The sequence below is a fragment of the Lichenostomus cassidix genome, chromosome 15, assembly GCF_008360975.1.
Source record: "Lichenostomus cassidix isolate B80296 chromosome 15, HeHo_3.0, whole genome shotgun sequence".
In the NCBI taxonomy this organism is placed as follows: domain Eukaryota; kingdom Metazoa; phylum Chordata; class Aves; order Passeriformes; family Meliphagidae; genus Lichenostomus; species Lichenostomus cassidix.
In genome coordinates this window covers 10,006,114-10,027,271 of record NC_139496.1, presented here as the reverse complement: position 1 = coordinate 10,027,271, position 21,158 = coordinate 10,006,114, and the positions used below count along the sequence as shown (strand labels likewise).

At 45.8% G+C, this 21,158-nt stretch overlaps 2 protein-coding genes across 6 annotated transcripts in view; one reads left to right on the top strand and one right to left on the bottom strand.

The window, feature by feature from the left end:
• Positions 1-6,960, top strand: part of BICDL1 (BICD family like cargo adaptor 1) — a 66,096-nt gene extending 59,136 nt beyond the window's left edge. For 4 of the 5 annotated variants that reach the window (XM_085076101.1, XM_085076098.1, XM_085076097.1 and 1 more), the window contains one exon: positions 1,618-6,960. In XM_085076101.1, coding sequence (XP_084932227.1) covers positions 1,618-1,818 — 201 coding nt within the window. In that variant the 3' untranslated portion in view covers positions 1,819-6,960. The remainder of the gene's footprint in view (positions 1-1,617) is intronic. The other variant, XR_014855357.1, reaches the window with a different exon arrangement.
• On the bottom strand, positions 6,720-20,977 carry RAB35 (RAB35, member RAS oncogene family). The gene is made up of 6 exons (XM_085076102.1): positions 20,863-20,977; positions 17,162-17,212; positions 16,300-16,423; positions 10,092-10,216; positions 9,878-10,002; positions 6,720-9,360 (listed from the first exon to the last, which is right to left on the bottom strand). The coding sequence occupies exons 1-6, from the start codon at positions 20,912-20,914 to the stop codon at positions 9,232-9,234; spliced, it is 606 nt and encodes a 201-aa protein (XP_084932228.1). The 5' UTR covers positions 20,915-20,977; the 3' UTR covers positions 6,720-9,231.
• Between the last annotated feature and the right edge of the window lie 181 nt (positions 20,978-21,158).

The following is a 21,158-nucleotide window of genomic DNA, read 5'->3' as shown; positions in this document are numbered from 1 at the left end:
GTGCTTTGCTCTCTGATTCACACATCCAACAGACAGGGACCCAATGCAGTGCACTCTCAATAGTGCATACTGTATTTTTATATATATATAATATTTTTGTGTGTGTATATATATAAAAATAGACATATAAATCATTCTCATTCCTTGTTGTGTCATTGATCAAGGACACAGATCTGCCATGCAGGAGCCTGGTGCCTATTCATTTACCAGAAGAGGTGCCTTCAAAATCCAAGTGCTGTACATTTTCACATGGCAGCTTCAGCTCTGGAAAACTGTCTCATTGATATTTCACACTGATGTTTACCTCAACCTCTTCAACTCTCCCTCTGCCTTTCCTCTCTCCAGCCCTGCTCTAAAAAGACCCAAAGCTTCCCCAGTCTCTGTAGCTCTGCACCCTCCTGCTCCCCCAAGGGAAGTCCCCATACTAAGTTCAGGTCCAGGTCATGGCTATCAATCCTTTACCCTGCAGAAAATGCTGCAACAAGAGATTAGTCATTGTTAAGTCTCCAGTCCCAGCTGGCTGATTTGATTCCAATACAGAGCAGCTGAGGCACCTGCTGGGCAATGGCAGCACCTTCCCTTCTCTCCTGGGGCTGCCCTGACAGGCTGACCCTCATTAGGTGCTGAATGAACAGCACTTCCACTACCCCAGCCCATCCAGAGTATCCTTGTTCTCACCAGGCAGTGTCCTCAGCCCTAATCAGGGACCAAAGGGCTGGAGAGTTGTTGATTCCTCCAGTGGGGCCTTGTTTGCGTGCACACATTTTCACTAATAATTTCACTGCTGTTTAAATATGCAATTACAGCAGAAGCAATGGATCTGAAAGTTTAAAATCTGTAAAACTGATGGCCAGGTTTTCATAGGAACATGATAGCACATCATTAATGGCAACAGAACTGGGTAATTGTTTTGTATAAAGCAGCTTCACTGTGGTGCAAACATGGACGAAACCAGAGTGTTTCTCGTACATCTGAAAAGCTAACAGTTCACGTTGAGCTTTCAGTCAGAGCTCCCACTGCTCTGCTGGCTGTGGGGGAAGGCGGGGTCTAAGAGACAAGCTCAGTTCTTTTGATGAGCCTGGTGCAAAGCCCAGGAAGGATCTGGTGAGCCACACCTGCCCCAGCCCCTCGGCACCTTCCCCAAAGGAGCCTCAGTGACCGTGGCCATGGGGCTCTGCCACCCCTGCCTGTCCACATGGTGTGCACACAGACCTGCTCAGCACAGACCTCCATCCTTCTTCTGGCCTTTGCTTTCAGCTGCATTTGCTCTTATTATTTATTTCTCCCCAAAAGGGGACATCTGCCAGCTGGAGACAGCAGAGAAACATAGTTTAGGGGTGGCACAGTCCCAAGCAGGCACAGTGCTCCTGTGCGAGACCACCTGACCAATTTATCCCTCAGAATTGTGTGATCGATCTTCCTCGCTCCCTGAAAAGCCTCATGGCAGCAAGCACAGCTGAGCCTGCAGTCGGGTGGGGACACAGACCTGTCCCCACTCCCGTCATCCCTGCTCCATCTCATCACTGCACGTTTCATACCCATTTCAGCTGCCCCCTGCGCGAGCTCCCATTGAGCATCAGCTGCCACTAACACCCCTGTCCTCTCCCTCTGCTGCAGGATGACATGCACAGGGTCATTGACCAGCAGCTGATGGACAAACACCCGAAGGAATGGAGCCAGCTTGCTTATTCCTTCTCCAGTGGCTCTGGCGCCAAGCGGAGTGCCAGGCCCTCCCCCGCGTTCAGGCCGGAGCAGCAGGGGGACGAGCCCGTTGGGGCTGAAGGAAACCGTCTCTTTTCCTTTTTCAAGAAAAATTAATCTGAAAAAGAGAAAACTCTCCAGCAATTCCTGCTTCAAGATGGGGAGTGGGGCAGCTGCCCAGCTTGCTGATGGACCCAAGTCTGATCCACTGAGTAAAAAAGAAGGGGCAAAGGAGTTAACCCTTGAGACTCTGCACTATTTACACCGCACCTGGTCTGAACCAAATGTTTACATGAATTGGAGATTTGCAAATTGACAATGTGATTCTAACAGAAAGAAACTTTTCTTATTCTCTAAGTGAAGTGATAAACTTCAGGGTATATTTTAGGCGCTTTGACACAGTCCAGTTTCTGCTGTGAAGAATACTCTGATTGGCCTAAAAGCATTCTCATGCTGGAGAAGGAAAGAAGCAGCCCCAAGACAGAGCGACGCAGGGGATTGAGAGCTGCTGTCACAGCGAGCACAGGGGGAAGAAGAGGGCTGAATGCAAGAGGACAGAGGGGAGTCATTTGTACCACCCTGGCAGCTGTGACATCCTTCATCTATCCCACTGAGACTGGAGTCACTCTGGCCCCAGCATTGCCATGTTTTGACAAATGTAGCTTTCTCCATGGTGGAAGTTGAGCCCTTGCTGCAGATCCTGCCTGGTCATCATCTGCCCTGGAGCTCTGCGTGGCTGTTCACCCTTGCTGGGATCCAGCCTCTTCACAGCTCAGGGCAGGGGACAGGTAGCTGGTGTCACTGTCTTCTCCAGCTCCCTCCTGTCATGGAGGTACAAGTTGCAAGCTGTAGCTACACAGATTTCTCCCCAGGAGACTGACCATCTACAACAGATTACAGGCTGGATAAAAGTTGTGCATGTTCAGTCCTGGGGCACCTGATGTCCCTCCAATGGCCAAAGGTAGTTGAGGAGCTTCAGCAAGTCACACACCTCTCCCCAAAGCCATACACATCTCCCAAACAGAGTAAGATCCATCACTTTAACTGGATAAGCCCCCAAAAGCCTAACTAATAATTCACTGAAAGCCTACTCACAGTGATGTCAGTCAGTCTTTGACAGTGGGTTGGCAGACTCAATCCTCAGCACACTGGCATCTGCCTTCACTGAAGCCAAAGGCCATCAGGGTGTCTACAAAGCTCTGGAAAGCCTGCAGGTTTCTCTGCCCTATGCAGTAGCATTGGCTATGGCCTGACAGAAAGGAGTATTTGTCCCTGCCTGTGGGTCACTTACTACTTAGCCCTTCGGCAAGCAGGTAGCCAAGGCTCCTTTTGATCAAAGATGATCAGAGCCTGCTTTGCACAACTTGATCAACAAGCAGGAACGTGGCTTTTTTGGTGTATGCACACAGCAGTGCTGGAAATCCTGCAATACTCAAGCAGGGATCTTCCCTCTGCACTGGATGGGCACTTTACAGCTCTTCTCTTTATCAGTCTGCCATCATAAGCCAGTGAGGAGCACCAGGCTCAGTTCAGAGATGTCCTGCTGCTGTCAGGCATTCTTCACACATTCTCCCACCTCACAATACCCATGGGCCCCAGTTTCCTGCTGCTTTAAAGAGGCCACCACCTACACTGTCCCATAGCAGACAGAGCTGGGTACACCTTTAGCTCTGCCCTGCTCAGCAACTTTGGTGCTAAAACACCATCCCACAGGGAGCTGCTATCTCTGCTCACTACTTGCAGGAACAAGCTTTCTGCTAGAATAGGTATCAAACACCTTCTAAGCAGCAGGTAAGGGGCTGGTAGCTCAGCTTTTATTATTATTCAGCTTACCTGTGGGATAGAACATCCATAATACCTCAGTACAAATATCCTTTCTGCCTATGAAGATTTGAGCATTCCCATCTTTCCTTGTTAGCATGAAACAACCACACTGGTATGAAATCATCTTACACTAAGGCAGCTCTGGGTTGCAAGGAGCAGAGTGCTCTGGGATTGGCAATGATGGTAAAGAGTTGAGTGGTAAAACCCATCTACATGAAGGCAATGAAACCTGGATTGCAGAGCCTGCAGGCTCAGGAAGTACTTGGGCAAAGTCCCATTAATACAGCTTGATGCTTATGGGGGAAGGAATCAAGAGCCTCACAGGCAGGGAAGGAAACTGAACCTTGGCCTCTCCTCTCTAGGCAGTACTCAGCAGCTGAGTATCTGCGTGTACTCACTTGTGCAAGCAAGGGGAAAGGACATAGTGCAGTATCACGTGCTCTCAGGATGGCAAGTCCTTGTCCATTAGTCCTACCTGTATGGTGGCTCTGGATAGAGTAGGGACATGAGGCACATGCTCAGCACCTCCTGCTGCCAGGACTCAGTTACACCCACATGCATTTACCTGACCTTTGATTCCTGCAAAAGGAGGCGTGGGCTCATGGATGCCAGTGACACCTGTGAACAGTGAAAATTATGCTCTGTCACAGGAGAGCCACAGGAACATCTCGGTCCTCAGGGACCTCTTTGCTGCTGTCAGTTGTCATTTCCAGGCCCCACCAGCTCTATTGAAGCCACATGCCCAGCAGCTGTATGGGACTACCCAAGTGAGGATGAATGGATGGATGGATGGATGGATGGATGCAATCCTAAGGCATAGGCCTTAAGTTATCCCATGAAGATGCAGTAATGAGATGAAGAAAGGTGCCTTCTGCTACGTGTTTGCTGAGGAAAGTGACTCATTCAAGTTGCAGACAGTAGGTTGCAACTGCAACTACAGTAGGCAGTAGGCACAGCACATCTCTTCATTTAAGGAGAATCCTTAATCCCATTGCAATTTTATTTATTTAACAAGAGTGATGGAAGAGATTGCAAGAGGAAAGTCTGTATGTTCTAAGGTGCCAGTTAGGTATGGTTTCTTCAAACAAGCCCCTGAACCCTAAAGACTTAGTTGCACTACTAAACCCAGAGATACAAGAGAACTGGGTGTAATGAACTGGACAACACACCAAAGGAGACCTCCTTGTGCTGAGCTGCTACTTCACAGGAACAGAAACTGCCTTAACATAGCAGCTAGGTTTTCTTGTTCTGTCTTCAGAAACCTCACCCGTGCAGTCCTTCACACTCATTTGTCACGTTGTGTTCTAACAAGGTCCCGACTACTTCACCCTGTGCTGTCATTAAAACACTCACCTCTGTCCTGTCATGGCCAGGAGCCTGGGATCAGCCTTGCAGTGCTGGTTAGAAGACACTTCACTTGTGGTACTTGACTCTTCCAGGACACACATGGTGTAAAGGAAGCATCGGCTCCAGGGAATGAGATGGAGGAAGCACATTAATCCAGCTCAGGATCCCAAAGGAGATTTAAGGAGTGGGATCAGCAGCTCTAAACACAACCCTCAGCCTTGCTTTTGAGATAATGGTAAATAAAACAGTAGTGCTGCACAGTCACTGTTCAAATATTGCACAGAGAAGAGATGCCTGCTGAGATTAGGGTTATAAAGGACTTTCCCACAGCTGAGTTAACAGGTGACTGTTTGGGCAAATGTTTGTTATGCCAGCCTGAGGGAAAAGGGATGTCTCCCCTTCCTAAACTCTGCAAGGGAAGCAACTGTAAACAAGGAACAAACATAAATGAAAGGCAAGTCACTAGCACTTTATCTTCGTACAAACTTAGATCAGCAACTTGCCGTGGAGATGAACAGTAGATCAGTTAATGACAACAGAGTCATTTTGCACAGAGAGCAGGAAGTGAGGCTGCAGGCAGGGCCACATGCACTTGTCCTACTTAGAATGGTAAATTCCAGATATGCCTCTCCATCAGGCAAACTCTCTACTCCCCACTCAGCTATAAAAAGCAAGATTGTTTGAACCAAAAAGCCAAGAAAGGAAGTGTCTGGGTGCTGCAGCAATGATTCCCTTGGATTGAGGGAAAAAGCACACAGCAGGGACATGCAGAAAGAATGTACCTATAGATATGTACATATACCACAGTGCTGTAATTTTTGTATGTAGCAGTCATGTAAATAAATGTATGGTTTTTATAAGATACATATTATAAAAATCTATAAAGGCATATTTTTAGTAAAAACAATGCTCTACTTCTTTTGTAAATAGTTCTCTTCAGAATAAAACAGATCATTTATATGATACTGTCTCAGTTCTCACCAGTTTACTGTGCCCAGATGCAAAACAAGCTTATTTTTTGAACTGTCATTTAACATCCAACAGCACCTTTAGTGCTGCATCATCCCATGAAATCCAGTCACGTAAAGCCCTCATGCATGTGTTCAGAAAAGAAAAAACGTTTGAAATATTTGTATCTCTTGCTGCACAGGAAAACAGAAAGGTGAGCTGGTAAATCATCCTACCTTCCAGCCATTTGTGTCCTTTACCGGCCATTGTATGGAGGCAGAGTCAAACTGGAACGAGTTTAGACACAAAACACAGACAGTGACACAGCTCCAGCTGGCACCAGCGCAGCTCAGACCATCCGCACGTCCCCAGGAGTCCTCTCTACCTACTCCTACCAGAAGGGAGCAGACAGAGCAAAGGCACCTTCCCTGAGCACGTTTCCATCACACCTCCCCAGGAGCAGCCTGTGAGGGCAGCAGGGCAAGGGGATGGTGAGGGCACAGCCACGGCTGCAGTTCCTGCATGGATTCATTAAATACACATTAATTTCCTGGGAAAGTGAGAAGAGACTCCAGATGCTTTTTAGTCACCTCAGGGACTGACCCCTGCTGCCTTGGAGAAGTTTTCAAACTCACTCAACACTTTTTGTTGAGCAGGAAGACAAAAGATTACAGCACAATCACAGGCATCTCACTTGACAGAAATAAGTTACCAGTTCCAGCTTGCTCTTTCACTCAAACTAAAACAGCAACTAAACATTTGAAAGCATTAATTATGTTTTTTTTTAATATCCCCTCTCAGGAAATAACCCTTTACACACAGCAGCAGAGCTCACCCCTGGCTTGCCACCCTCCACCTCCAGGTGCTGGACTGCACAGGAAATAGAGCCTCAAAAAAGATTTGGCAGCTTGTAACCTTTATTTTTAGTTTTTTAAAATTATTTAAAAAGCATAATTAGAAACTTTCATTACAGAAATAATCCTAGCAAACCAGTTAGACATTCCATTGCTCAACATTTAGGAAACTTCACATCAGCACCACTAGAGACACAGTCCCCACCCCTTCCAATTGAACAGTGATGGCAAGAGCAGAGGTAACTGCTCCTCTACAGCCAGCTCTGGGGGAAAAAAAAAAAAGAAATTCCCACTTTAAGCCAGGAAGCTGGACCTGGATTGGTAGGGTTCCAACCACAGCCACAAAGACCTGGACTCAAAGAGGACCAATTTTTCCATATAAGAGAACACTCCAGGCTTGGGTGCACCATTTCCTCATTTTATTGCATCATTTCCAGTAAATTCAGACATGTTCTTTACTTCTGCCTATATGAAGTTACTCCCTCCTAGATCTGCACACACTCTACCAACAGGAGTCCCAAAGTAGCACAGCTGGGCCCTTTAATCTGCAGGGGGTAACCACCACAGGACAGCTCCACTCCCTCAGGAGAGCTCCAGGGACTGGCCCAGCTCCTCCCAGCACACACCACATTCCACACTGGAGAGCAGACAGGATGGACTGGTGTGACCTAAGCCACCACTTTCCACAGCCACTCAAGTCTTACAATTATCAGAGCTCACTCCAGCACCATCATCCCAGCTCACTCGAATTCTTGGGTTACCAATGCAAGATATGTGAAGAAAAGAGATGGGTGAAGGCAGCTGGATACATATCCCCAGCACCTGAACCGATTAAAAAAAACATGTGTTACACATTCATTGTTTGCACTTTGTAAAAAGTCTTTAAAGTGATTGACTGTGATGTGATTGTATGATCAGGGTTCTTATCACAACCCGAAAAATCTAAAAAAATACAGGCAAAATAAGTGACTAAAATTTAGCCTCTCCTGGGGGAAGAGTGAGGAAGGGAGAGAAGTGGGCTGATTCCAAGCTCGTGGACATGGGTGAATCACATCCTACCAAACTAAGGCCAGCAATTCCATAGGGCCACTTTCTGGCACATGGAGTACGTCCACCTTCAAGGCTTTAAAAGGCATACCCTCCATGCCTTTTAGTCATTTTAAGGAAAAATTACTTTTTTAATATTATTTAGGCAATAATTCAGGTGCTGAGCATGTCCTTTCAGCCCAGACATTTGATATTTTAGTTACACACACATACACTCTCCACCTTTAACTACATCTATTCAGGCTGAGGAAGTGAGCCCTTGGTTTCCCAGAAAGGCTGACAAGGGCCAGGAAAATGTTGCTGAGCACAGCATGCCCAGTTTGTTTCCAAGTGTGATCCTCCACCACCACATAACCCAAGCAAGCAAGCTTTCCATTTCATTGCATTAAACAGCAGTCCTCTTTCCTAACAGAAGAATCCTGGGAATGATCCTGCAGCTTTCATATTCAGACATCAGTCAGAAAAGCTGGATGTTTTTTCATGCCTTTTCTCCCTCAAAAACAAAAGCTTTGCCACCAAAATTCACATTCAAGTTCAGATTGCCTATTTGTGGACAGGGCAACAAGGAGAAGTTTGGGGGTTTTGGCAGAATCACGTGATTTTTGTTCTTCTCAAAAGAAATGGACCCTCACTTAGAACACTGGCAGAACCAGAAGCAGAGGTCAAAGTAGTTAAACTTTGCTTAAAAAAAAAAAAAAAAAAGGTTTTATCCAAACAAATCCCACTTCTGCAGGTCAGTTTGTTTTCCAGTATCTTGATACAAACTACAGGAGAGCACAGGTACAGCTGGGCTGCAGCACAAGGAGGTGAAACCCACGGATCCAGCCACAAATCTGGATCATGGCAAACTGAAATTCCAGGCCCCAGCAGCAGCACCAGCTGCCAGCCCAGGGGCTGGTGAACTGAAACCCCAGGCTCCAGCAGCGACACCTGCAATCCTGGTACCTAGAAAAACACAACCTGAGTCCCAGCAAAAGCCTGGGACTCCCGGAGAAGCCAAGGGCCCCAGGGGAACCAGTTGCCAGCCTGGAGCCCAACAGAAATGCAGCTGGAGGCCCCGGGAAGCAGTCGCTGCCAGCCTGGGGCCAACTCGAATTAAGAACTTTTTAACTTTTTCTTTAAAAAGATGAACTCTGCAGTCCATGATTGGTTGACATTAAGAAGGCAGAAGCCAAAGCAACAACAGGGAGGCGAGGCTGGTTAAAGCAATATACATTATATACAAACTCTTGGGTTAATTAGTCCACTTGGTAGGCAACGTCCTTCTTGTCTACAAGGCGCACTGGAATGAGCAGGGGAGGAGAGGGGGGCAAGATTCCATCCGATACCTTCTTGGCACTGCAGTGGTAAGGTGCCAGCGCCTCTTGATAGAAAACATGGAGAAAAAATAATCTTTAAATAACGGCACAAAACTGAGAAAGTCCTCCCAAAGCCTGCCCCAGTGGAATTGCCCGAGTCTAGCTGGAGGGGCTGATCTGTCTGAGAGCAGAGTCTCTGCAGGGAAGGGGCATTAGCAGCACCGCTTCTTCCTTTTACTGTTCTTCGTTAGCTTCACCACATCGTTCTGTTGCTGCTGTTGCTGCTTTGCTAAGTTTTCTTTCTTTGCTCGCAGGACAAGCTCTGTAATGCAGTTAAACATCTGCAAGAGAAAAAAGCACACTCAGACCACCCCAGAACTGGTGCTGCTCTTTGGAAGCAACTCCCCTTTTTTATATGTTTCAATAATGCTTCAGAGACCTTCCCATCCCACTATGGCCCAAGTGGAAATCCAGTACCTTTTCCCAACCCAGTCCCAAACAAAATCAGTAGTACTTCTATCCCCTTTTCCAAACCAGTAAATAAAAACAGGGCAGTTTGGCAGCTGAGGCCAAGAGTGAAGCCTGGGCAGCCCTACCTCCTACAAGCATTCTCAAGTCTTTCCTGCCTAATACATCAGCATTGTAAAGCTACTGAAAATACAGCATGGGGTCCTTTATTTCACTTCCCCAACTCTTCCAAACACAGTTGGATGTCTCTTTTTGACATTTTACCGACTACCTGCAACTTGTACAAAGCATTTTATCTTTATTCCTCAATGGGAAGAACGGAATTTTTATTTCTTCCCACACCATTACCCCCAAATCATTATTTCCCTTCTCTTCTGAATATTGTATTACCTCTTCCACATTAATATTTTCTTTGGCGCTGGTCTCAAACAATTGGATCTCCATCTGCGCAGCAAATTTATAGGCATCTTCTGTTTCTACCACTTTTCGGTCTGGGTCATCATTCTTATTCCCCACTAAAAATAAAGAAAGAGAAGAAAAGTCAGTTTGGTACTTCAGCAGGACAGCCCACTACGTAAGATGCTGTAGCTCCCTGATTACCTACCTAGTATCCTGCAGACATCATCACAATTTTGATTAATTTCATGCAACCACCGTTTTACATTCACAAATGATTCTGCGCTTGTTACGTCATAGACAACAATGACCCCATGAGTTCCTCTGTAATACCTGTAGGGCACAAAAGGACAGCAAATGTTAACTGAAGGCATCATCTTCCCAGCTCTTGTTCTTGCACTTAGCTGCTACAAGAGTCACAAAAAATCCTCAAGTTGTGGTAATCAAGTGCCTCCATTTTCTTTCCATTGAGAGTCGTATAACTTTTTTATAACAGCTTTATAACAGCTTGATCCAGGCTATCCCTCTAAAGCTAGAGAGCTCCCTGCTCATTCAGTCTACACAAATAGGTTTCAAAGTCCAAAGACCTCTATAATCTTCCTTGTTCAAGTTGTCAAGACCTTCAAAGATGAACACTGCCTTCCAACTATAGGACCAAAGGTAGCAGTACCCCCAGCACGTCCTCAGAACTGGCTGTGATGTGAACCTTGGGGCTGTACAAGCTGCATCAAGTTTTTGCAGTTATTCTGTTATCTGTGAACAATCACTTACAGACTAAAATTTCAGCAGATCTCCAAAGATACTCAACCCTCAGTCACAGTTCTCTCAAGCTCTCAAAAATTCCTGTCTTGTTGAGCGACTGTGTTCTGATCACACCTTCCTACTCAACAGATCTACTCCATATGTGCATTCAATACACTCTGCTACCTTTAGCCATTAAAAATAAGCTTAATTTCAGTTTATTCCCATTAGTCTTGGGAAACTGGCACCTTTAAAAGATGATGAGCAAATCTGATATGCAAGAAAAATATCTGAATTCAGGTTCCAACATTATCACCTGCATGAAGCTATCAAAGACAGACAGTATGTGCACCATGAGAATGGTAAAAAAACAGCAAGCTCTACTTTCTCAGTTTTCAGCCACAATCACAAGGTAGGTTCCCTATTGCAAATTAAGCAGCTTTGACAAAAAAAAAAAAAGTAGTTGAAATAGTTAACAGTGATGTCTTCACCAGAATCAATTTTTTATATTATGTGTAGCTATATTATTTTCATTCTCTTTCTTCTGATCAATATTAATTTTTTTAATAAAACAAATTCAAGAAACCAGCATACAAAATTGAGGATTTTCCCTTGAATTGTGACAGCATTCCTAGACCTTGCTCTCTTACCACAAGCACCTCTTGCAGTACTTCCACTGCACTTTAGAGATGTCCACTGGGACGTGACTATTCTGCTCCTCTTTGATGAGTCCAACTCAGCAAACACACCTTTGAATTTCAAAGCCTTTGAATCTAACCCAAACACACCTTTCAGAGTATCTCAAAAGCTTCAGCTCACTTTGCTACTGATGCTCCTGAGCAAGCCACTGTCTCTTCCCACCTCCAGCCTCATCATCCTTCTACAAGAGAAGCCACCTGCCTTTCTACACCATCGGACAGACTTCCAGAGAGGCACAGATCACTCCCAGAGCCACACACCTTCCTCTCCTATAGTGACAGTCCCTGGGTATCAGCACTCCACCATGACACTGCAGAAATAGAACAGTCTGCTCCTGCTACTCGGATGGACACTTGCAGAAGACACTCAAATACTTCTCCCATGCCACGTTTTACCAGTGATTTATGCTCTACGTTCACTTTCCTTGGCAAGGTAACTCAGGTAAGAATTCAACTCAGGTAAGAATTACTTATTCTCAGCCCGTAAGAGATCTTGCACTTTCAAATCTCCTAGTCCATTCACAGTCAGTTCTTTTAACAGCTTCAGAACTTGCTACAACACTGCCTTTGTGCTTTACCTCATTACAACTCAACTTTAATTCATAACTTAGATCCTTTAGAGGAAGAAGTACTCCATGGCCTGAATCCACATGTTGCAAAAATAACCCATCCTCTCCTGACACTAACATGGCCTGCACACTGGTTTTGATGAATCCTGTTTTGTGTGATAACATCACAAAGGGAAAGATCTCTGATCCTACCAACACACTGCATTTCTCCACAACTGAACAATAAACCAATTATCTTCCAGCTCTCCCGTATCACCTAATAGTCTTTTAATTCAGCAGCCCTCAGGCTGACCTACCATTTCCTCCCTAACACTGAGCATCACATTTGCCAAGACAACACTCAGCCCGTCGAGAAGCGCAGTGGTTCAGCTACACCTACGCAGAGCTGCTTCGTTCTGCTGTGCACACCATGGAGCCCAGCCTGGCATCCCTGTCATCCCAACCAGAGGGCCCAACGGAGCATCCTGCTGCTCCTACCTTGCCCACGCACCTAGATTTGCTTCTAAGCAAAGCATATGATGTCGGGGAGTGGAAAACAGGCAGGCTGCACGTACTGATCCCACTCCTGACACATCGTCAGCACTGTCAGATTCTGCTCCTGGGATCAGGGCTGTGGGCTGGACCCTGCAGCAGAGACCACCCCGGTAATGGAAACCATGCAGGAGCTGGGAGCTCCAGCCACAAATATTGCCAAGCACCTCATCAGAAATACCATCCTTTGTGCAAGACAGCAGCCCCTGACTCCTGCTGAGTTCATACCAGCAGACACTGCTTCTATTTTTAGAAGGGAAGATTGTCTGGCACATCATTCTAGAAAGGTTGCCAACCCCTTGTCTACACTAAAATGTCATTTTCTCCATGGGCAGTCATTACCAAGAGAGATAAGTCTGAGAGATAAGACCATGACTACCTGTTTTTCTCTAACTCTTTAAGTTGGAGAGCCCCATAATACACATTTTTCTCAAAAAGCTGGTCATGCTATTTTCTATCAGTTGTTAGATACAGCTCTGCATCCCAGATAACATTTATGCTTAGCAAGTACAGCAAACCTTCTCCAAGCCCAAATGCAGGACAGTACTAGAAAACAAAATCTGATTTATCCTATCCCATACTTCAACTTCCAGAATGATGCAGTGCAGAACTGCTTTTATAACAAGTTGTGGGCTTTGGCGAGTAGAGAACAGATGGGGCTTTTGGCATTCAGGGAGGAGTAGGTGTAAATTTTGTGCTTTTGGCAACCAAGAGGTAGTTGAGACTTTGACACAAGGGAAAGAATGTCTTATCTCCTTCCCAACCACATTTTAGAGAAGATGGAGACCACAGAAATGAGAGCAGAAGAGACCTGAAGTCCTCAGTCTCAGCCTCCCATTCACGGGCTGACTGAAGCTACTGTCCTCTGTGTGGTGGGGGTGCTCTGCCATGTCCCCTGCAAACCCCCAAAGCCAGTGTCTGCTGGTGAAAATACCTCAGTGAAATACAGAAAAAAAATGAGACCAGTTATTCATGTTAAGAGTATCCATGAAAGCATTTTTTTCATTCATCTAGAATTCTAACCATTTCCAGAAACTTCTGGTTTCATACTCATCTTCCTTTCACGTTCCTGGAAGCACATCTATTAACCATCAGTCTTTTGATCATATCTGCTTTACAAGACACAGCAATTTTATCATCTCAAAAATTTTATCCCTTTCTCCAACATGCCATCCCACAGGAAACCATGGCAGAAGGTCCCTCTATCACTATTCATCCTGAGCTGGCATCTGACAACTATTATGTAAAGCTTAAATCCTAAACCCACAGTCCTGAATCAGGACAAAGTCGTCCTGTCTACAAGAGGAAATCAAGTACAGGGACTGGTTGTTCATGCATTTTAAGTATTCCTGCTAATACAGCTGCGTCCTGGCATGCTAAATCCCCGGTGAATTTAAATCAAATTTAATTTGGATGACATTCCATGGCAACCAAATTCACACAGATCAGCCTCTCCTCCCAGAAGGCACCAGCTATCCCAGTATTTCCACATTTAAGAGACAATAAAACCAGCTGCCTTTATACTTCCTAGTCTGAAATTCTGATCTAGTTTCATTTTGTTGAGCTTCTGTAGATTACTCCAGATCAACTTGATTTCTGTTCCTTAACAGTTTTATTTTGTTTTTCAGCTTTGGACTGTAGCTACAGTCAAGTAAAATAAAACTAGTACAACCTTTTAATGTTTCCCAATTTTCCACTATTAACTTCCTACCACCTCTACCATTTTGCAATTCTAAGTCCACACAGCAGCACTTCCAACCTATTACTGTAATTACCAGATGGGCTCTAATTTCAGGCTTGCTTGCCAGGCTTGGCTCAACATAAATCTGAACTCTGCCTTTCACTGTAAAGGGACTCCCTGACCTACTGTAATACTGTAATATAAAAGGAACACCTTTTATATTCTAAACTTCTCTCTAAACCTCAATCTAGTCACAGACTAGGCAGACTACTGCATTTTGTTGACAGGGCACTCACACTCCACCCATGGTTTGATAGACAAGCCCTTTTGTAAGAACAAGGAAGGTAACTTATTTTGTCACTCCGTTTGGGATAAATAAATCAGTTACAGTACTACTTTGCCAATAAATGAAAAAAAAAAAAGGCAGAACCATTTCTAAAATCCAACTCTTGTTACCTCCTGGTTTTATAGGTGGTATGATTAAGAACACTAGACAGGTACAGCCAGCCAACCTAACAAGAGGAGCCCTTGTCTCAACGTAACCAGCATTCCCAAAGTGTTTTCCTCAACGCTTCAAATGCACTTGGACACATGAACTTCTTTGCTTAGAACTGCACAAAATGCAAATCTTTTTCCCTGACCATGCAGGACTCTGTAACTTCTTTACCAGAGCTAAGGCAAAAACCCCAAAACTTTTGCTCCCCCCAAAGTAAAATATGCCTCACTTGGGAAAAAGCTGTGCAGAAGGAATTAATAGCAGAGTTCCAACAGGTCATGGCACAAACACCCTCAAACCATTTCAGCTTATCTATTTTGAATGTTAATCAAGAAAAGAATTTACATAAAACACTACACAGAGTCCGATCTGCAACTATTCCCATTGACAGACGGAATCCTCCTTCGCTGGTATTCCCTGCTCAGTGCTGGACACACCATGGCTTTCTGAAGCAGCTGGCATCAGCCCCACGACCCAACACTCATAACCCAGCTCCGAGTCACGTCAGGGAATCTGCAAACAGGAAGGCCCTTTGCTGACTCAGCACTAATTGGGGCACTCTGCCTAGCCTGTCACAGCTGATGGGGGCCGCAGCACTGCACGGCTGCCTCCCCCTCACCACTTCCTTCCCAAAGCTGCCTGCAGCGCTGAAACAAGAAGTGATGTCACACACAGGAACCCTACAAGAGGCAACCAAGTTTTTTTCAAGCTAAGCACTTAAGAAACAATGGATATAACCCAATAATATCTGTATAGGAGTGCAGAGGAAAGGGGCGGTGCACACGTCACGTTCAACTTTGCCATTGCTAGCTCTTCAGACATAACACAGATGTAACCAATCTCATTCTTTTCATGTCTGAGTGAATTAATCAATTCATCTGCTGAAAATGATCCTCCTCTCAAGCAAGAGCCAAAGGAGAAGTGACTCATGAAAGACCAAGTGAAACACGTGGGTCTTCCAAGAATTATTATTTTGGTTAGTACCCAAAGAAATAAAAGTTCCATTTCCAAGATTACTTTTCCCTCTTCCCCCACTAAGCAGTTCCACCTTTACCGCAATCAGTTTACAAACACATTTTATTCTTAGTTCCCACCACCGCAGCTCTGGGTGTGGTTTCTTCAGGAACAGGAAAAGCTCTGCACATGCTGTTCAAAAGGACAATGAGCTCAAATCTGAATTCCAACCAAGGAAAAGGTTAATATCATGTGGGCGTCTGCTTCAGCAGAACTCCACACAAAGATAGCTGCTAAAGCACTTGTCCTAAAGGAAAACCAAGTATCAGAAATCCTATTCTTCCATCTCCAAGCTGTTCATTAGTTATACAACACTGACAGAGGGCTTGCACTCCATGCTTCTGCAGTGCATTCAATCAGTGAACCTGGACAGGTACAGAGACAAGTTTTCTACCATGTGTGGTGTAATAACTCCAGTTTTACCATCTGGAAACTAGCAGCAGAGGAATAAGACAAAGCCACCATGGAAATGCACAGAATGGTGAGGTACCCTGAAATCCCAGCTCCAAACCTAGCCAGAATATCACCACTATGATCAGTTCTGAAACAGCATAGAGAAGTTTCACTGCACAGACCACACAGCTACCATTAGTTAATCAACTGCAACACCTCAATATCTAAACCCCAACTCTGGACTACAATATCCAGACCCAAAGCTATGCAGCACAAAGCCCAGCATTACTCACGTTGATGTAATAGTCCGGAAGCGTTCTTGGCCAGCTGTGTCCCAGATCTGTAGTTTCACCTTCTCTCCATTGATCTCAACTGTCCGGATTTTAAAATCCACTCCAATGGTGGTAATGTAGCTGCCTGGAGGGAAAGGGTGGGCAAGTGAGAACCTAAGTCTTGTTTATTTTGGATGTCCCAAAGCACACTTCTTGAACACTACTTGGCAGCAGCTCTCAGGCTGGACAGGAGAACAAGGTTCCCCATATCTGCTTACTGTTTAATATGCCTTATATCATGCTGATCTGCATATTTTTATCTGCAGCTAACAGCTTCTTTTCCTAGTCATGAAACCACTTCTCCCATACCATCCTTAAAATTACAATTTCAGTGTTATAAATGTATTATTTTTCTACCACATTGACCAAGACTAAGAAATAGACAGTAACTACGACAGCATTTTACTTGAGAAAATTTTGAGACAAAGCTTTGCTTTAAATGCTTGTGCAAATACTTATTTTGAACACAGTCTATGAGTTTCCTCCAAATAATTTGGTTGTATCACAAATTTAAGTGGTTTACCACAATACTCAATCAATCTAAATCCCAAACAGCCAATAGGAAGTCTGCAGAGAGTCCAGCATCACCTAAACCACCTCAGCTGTTTCTGGAACCATGTTAGTATTTCAATGCTCAAAGGACTTTCAGCTGCAAGTGAAGATCACACAGGATGGCCTGTACATGTTTATACCAAGAGATGCAAAGTTAGAAGCATGATGTATTCCCAGTACAGCTACCGGTGGGCAAACAGAAGAATTCCCTGCCAACCAGCAGCACTGGAGCAAACCTGGAGCATTTCATTTATTGAAACAAACCACTCACCTGAGAAGGTATTATCTGCAAAACGCAACAGCAAACTGCTCTTGCCCACACCTATGACAAACAAACACAGGAAATCTTTGAATACAGTCATCTTGGGGGTCAGGTAACATAACAGTGTGTTGCCCATCCATTGCATAAAAATCTGCAGATCATTTGGCACCATCCACTCTGACTGTTCATCTCAGCACACTCCTTGGAGATTTGCCCAAGCACAGTCACCCCAAGACTCAGGATGTTTCTGGCAGCACTGCAGGGAAGGTGGGTTATCCCCTCCTTTTGCAGCCCTCAGCAAACCCTCGAAGAGCAGCTTCTGAACTGTGGCCAGTTCAAGAGGTCAGAGAAGAGTAATAACTAAAAGCAAGTCTACAATCAGCAGGCTTACATCTGTTAGGGAAAGAGCCAAAGCTGAGCGTGTCCTGTGAATTAATGCTCAGAACACTGCTCTGAATTCAGCACTCTGTTGAATTCCACTTGCACATCATGTGTAACGTCAGTAACAGCACTGCCTACCTCCCATTCTGTGTGGAATTTGGACTGCTCTGACAATCAGACCAGGGCTTGGTACTACAAAGCTCACGTTAGCATGGCCACAGTCTAACAGGAGCTTAAACCAAACAGTGGAATTGGGAATCATCATCCTGTATTGCCATCCAAAACAGCCTTGTTCCACATCTAACAGGAAGGACACACACCTTTCTGAAGCTGCACCTGTTGCCAAAATGTTCCATGAAACATTTCTTTAAGTGCTTTGAGTAGTACTTCATCCAGGATTTCCATAACTGATTGTTGGCACCCTGATCACACCCTGTTGCAGGGAAGCATTTTTCACAGTGCTTCAGACAAGAACTGTAAGAAACTCATTCCTGCACACCCACCCAAGGGAATCTGGGTATCCAAATGCCTCCATGTTATCTCTGCATAACATCTCTGCTGTTAATGGCCCTTTCTCCCCAAAATAAATCTGCTATGGCATGAATAGGAAATTCAACTTCACCAGGGTAATTATCTATTAAATCTTTTCAGGTAGAAGTTATTCAAGGTAATTATTTTGATGATACATAACTTTCAAGTTATTCTTAATAGAAGACCTATGCAAAGGCTGTGCAGAACTCCAGCAGTTCTCAGCTGCTGGCATGTGACAACAGCTACCAACAAAGCATAAAAACCAACCTAAAGATCTGCATGATTACAGTAAGCCAGGCCTCATTTGCAAAGAGTTCAAATCACCAGCCATCTGGAGAAGCCATGCTCATTTCTCATTACTATCAAGGTAAGGAAGATAGGAGGAAAGGAACTAAAAAATATAAAGTTACAGCATGCATATAATCAATACCTCTGAGCTCAAAATAGGTAGTAGAGCAGTTTTTGAACTTTGACAGAGGACTGGTTATTTAGCAAGGGTTAAACCTCTGCAAAATACTGGTCAACTCAGAAAAAATAAGGAAATAAGAATGTTTCAGCAGCAAGTGCTATGCTTCTTGACCAAGCAGCCTTGGCCTTCAGCTTAGTGAAAGGCAAGAAGGTGCCAGAACCCACGGACTTGTCAGACCACACCACCTTCTCCAGGCATCAGCCAGCCCTGGGCGATGCTGCAGAGCTGCACATGACACTGCTCTGTCACACTGCCCTGCACTGCACAAGCTGCACAGCTCCCAGCACGCTGGCAGCTTCCAGAGAGAAGAAACCTCCCGAACTCAGGAAGTTCTACATGCTCCCAGTGACAACGATCTCACTAAACAAACACTGCCTCTGACCCACACTGTTCATGAAGAGAGAAACCACACTCTTGGTGACCCCACACTTCCCACACAGAGCTATTTGAAGATCTGAAGAGAAGGCTCGCAGGGCCCTCAGCTTGCTGAAGACAGCAAAATGAAACAAAACAAAACAATAAAAAGGCCTATTGATTTTATACAATCAAACTTAAAAGCAAATTTCAGTGTCAGATGAGTTTCTAAGACTCATCTTACTGAATGGTAGAGTGAATTAAAGAAGCAGATGCAAAGCACAGATCATCTGTATTATTTTTAAATATCTGGCACAGCTGAAATCACCAGCAGCTTTTCAAGATGACCTGTTCTAAAAACACACAAACCTACTACCCTCTTGACAGATTTGCATACAGAGGAAAGCAGATGAGACAGAACTGTCCTATCCAGTAACAGTCCACTTCCCATCAAAGGGAATTAATGTCAATAAACAAGGCAAGTAAACTGTTTTGTGAAAGCAGGGACAAAGCCTTCCTGTTGGGGTTAGCAAAAACAAAACCAAAGAAAAATCAATACTCAAACTACATAGTGAGATTTAATTACAACAGAGAACCACAGGCAGCCTGACAATTCTCACAACACTCCTTTCACTGGATACACTACAGGGATTTTGCTGAAGAAGACTGAGCTAAGAAAATGTATTTAATTGTTTGAAATGAGGAGAAGTCTTCCTCAGAGTTTTCACCATCCTGTTTATCTTGCCTGAACAGTTTTGGAACTCATCAGCAAGCAGCAGAGTTACTGGTCTACTCAGAATGCAGCATTTGGTTGTAATAATCCACAGACTGCCAGAACTGCCTGGGGTTTAAGCTGTTCTGAAGTTGTTGTCCTGTCTCCCTCCTTAGATCCCCTCATGCACACACAGTTTAGTATAGAATGAAACATTTTTACATGAAGCTAAAGCTCCTGAAGGTGACAACTGCCAAGATCGTGCAACATTAGACTTTCATCCAAGAGCTGTGCCTCGCTGCATGCCGGGACCTGCCGCCCCACGGACCACACCTCTGTTAAAAGAAGAGGGTGGATGCATCCTTCTCCAGTTTATGGAAATTCAACTGTAAGCTGCTGGAGAGCTACCAACACCGAGCTGCACCAAAGGCAGGAATCTTCTCAGTCCCAGCTCTGTGCACCCAGACCAAAGCACCAGACACTGGCACAGTTCACACGCTCTGCCCTCCAGAAGTTTCTGAGGCTGCTGCAGAAGTATTTACAGGTCTATTTTCAAAAAACTCAAACTATGCCTTCATCTCCTGTTTTTAGATATTTGCCTCCCATATTATGACGAGAAATACACCAAGCTACCAGCTCTTCCAGGATTTATTTTTAAAAAATTACAAACTGTAGAACTGAGACTTCAGGCTGAAGCACAGAAAAAGTCTTAAGGGATAATTAAGATAATAATGACTGTTAATACGTACTAGCTGCCACCCTGCAAACAATAGTCCTTAGGGCAGCCAGTCCTTCCCATCGATCCCTAAACTGCCTGTCACAGGGGATGGGAATTCCCTCCTCATCCAGCAACAGATCAGTGGGCGCCGTCAAAACATGCGCTCGCCAAGGTTGATGCCGGCAGCACTGCCGGTGCTGTCCTGACTTCTGCGTGTCTAATCTGCCTTTTCCCAAACCCAGCCAAGCTATTTACCATAATATCCTGTGGTAGCCAGTTCCGCAGGTTTATCAGATAAAACCTCCCGGAGCCCAGGCGAACGCGCCCCGCCATTCACACACGGCTCGGGGGTCCCGGCTCAGCCCCGCGCCGCGGCACCGGCAGCACAACACGCGGGAGCCCCGGGCGGAGGAGGCCGCCCCTCCCCGGCTCCCCCGCGCCGCCCGCCCCGGCCCCGCCGCCGCGCTCCGGCCCCTCACGGCCCGAGGGGCGGCCACCCCGCCAGCGGCCTACCCGCGCCCCCGGGCCGCGCCGCCCGCGCTCACCGCTGTCGCCGATGATGAGCAGCTTGAAGAGATGGTCGTAGTCCCGGGCCATGGCCGGGGCGCGGCCGCGGGCGGCGGAGCGGGCGGGGGGCGGGGGGGCGGCGGCGGCTCCGGCCGGAGCCACTTCCCGGACAAACAGCCGGAACTGACAGCGGGCCGCCGCCGCGCATGCGCGGGGCCGCCGCCAGGGGCCGCCAGCTGCACCGCCGCGCCTGCGCCGGCCCCGCCCCGCCCCGCCCCGCGCCGCGTCTGCGCGGGAAATCGGCCGCGCCCTCGCGCGCTCTGCGGCTGCGCGT

Coding starts and splice junctions, on each gene's coding strand:
- RAB35 (XM_085076102.1), bottom strand. CDS start 20,914: ATGGCCCGGGACTACGACCATCTCTTCAAGCTGCTCATCATCGGCGAC. Junction 17,213..20,862: donor GCTCATCATCGGCGACAGCG/GTGAGCGCGGGC, acceptor TGTTTGTCATAG/GTGTGGGCAAGAGCAGTTTG. Junction 10,003..10,091: donor TGATGTCTGCAGGATACTAG/GTAGGTAATCAG, acceptor CTTTATTTTTAG/TGGGGAATAAGAATGATGAC.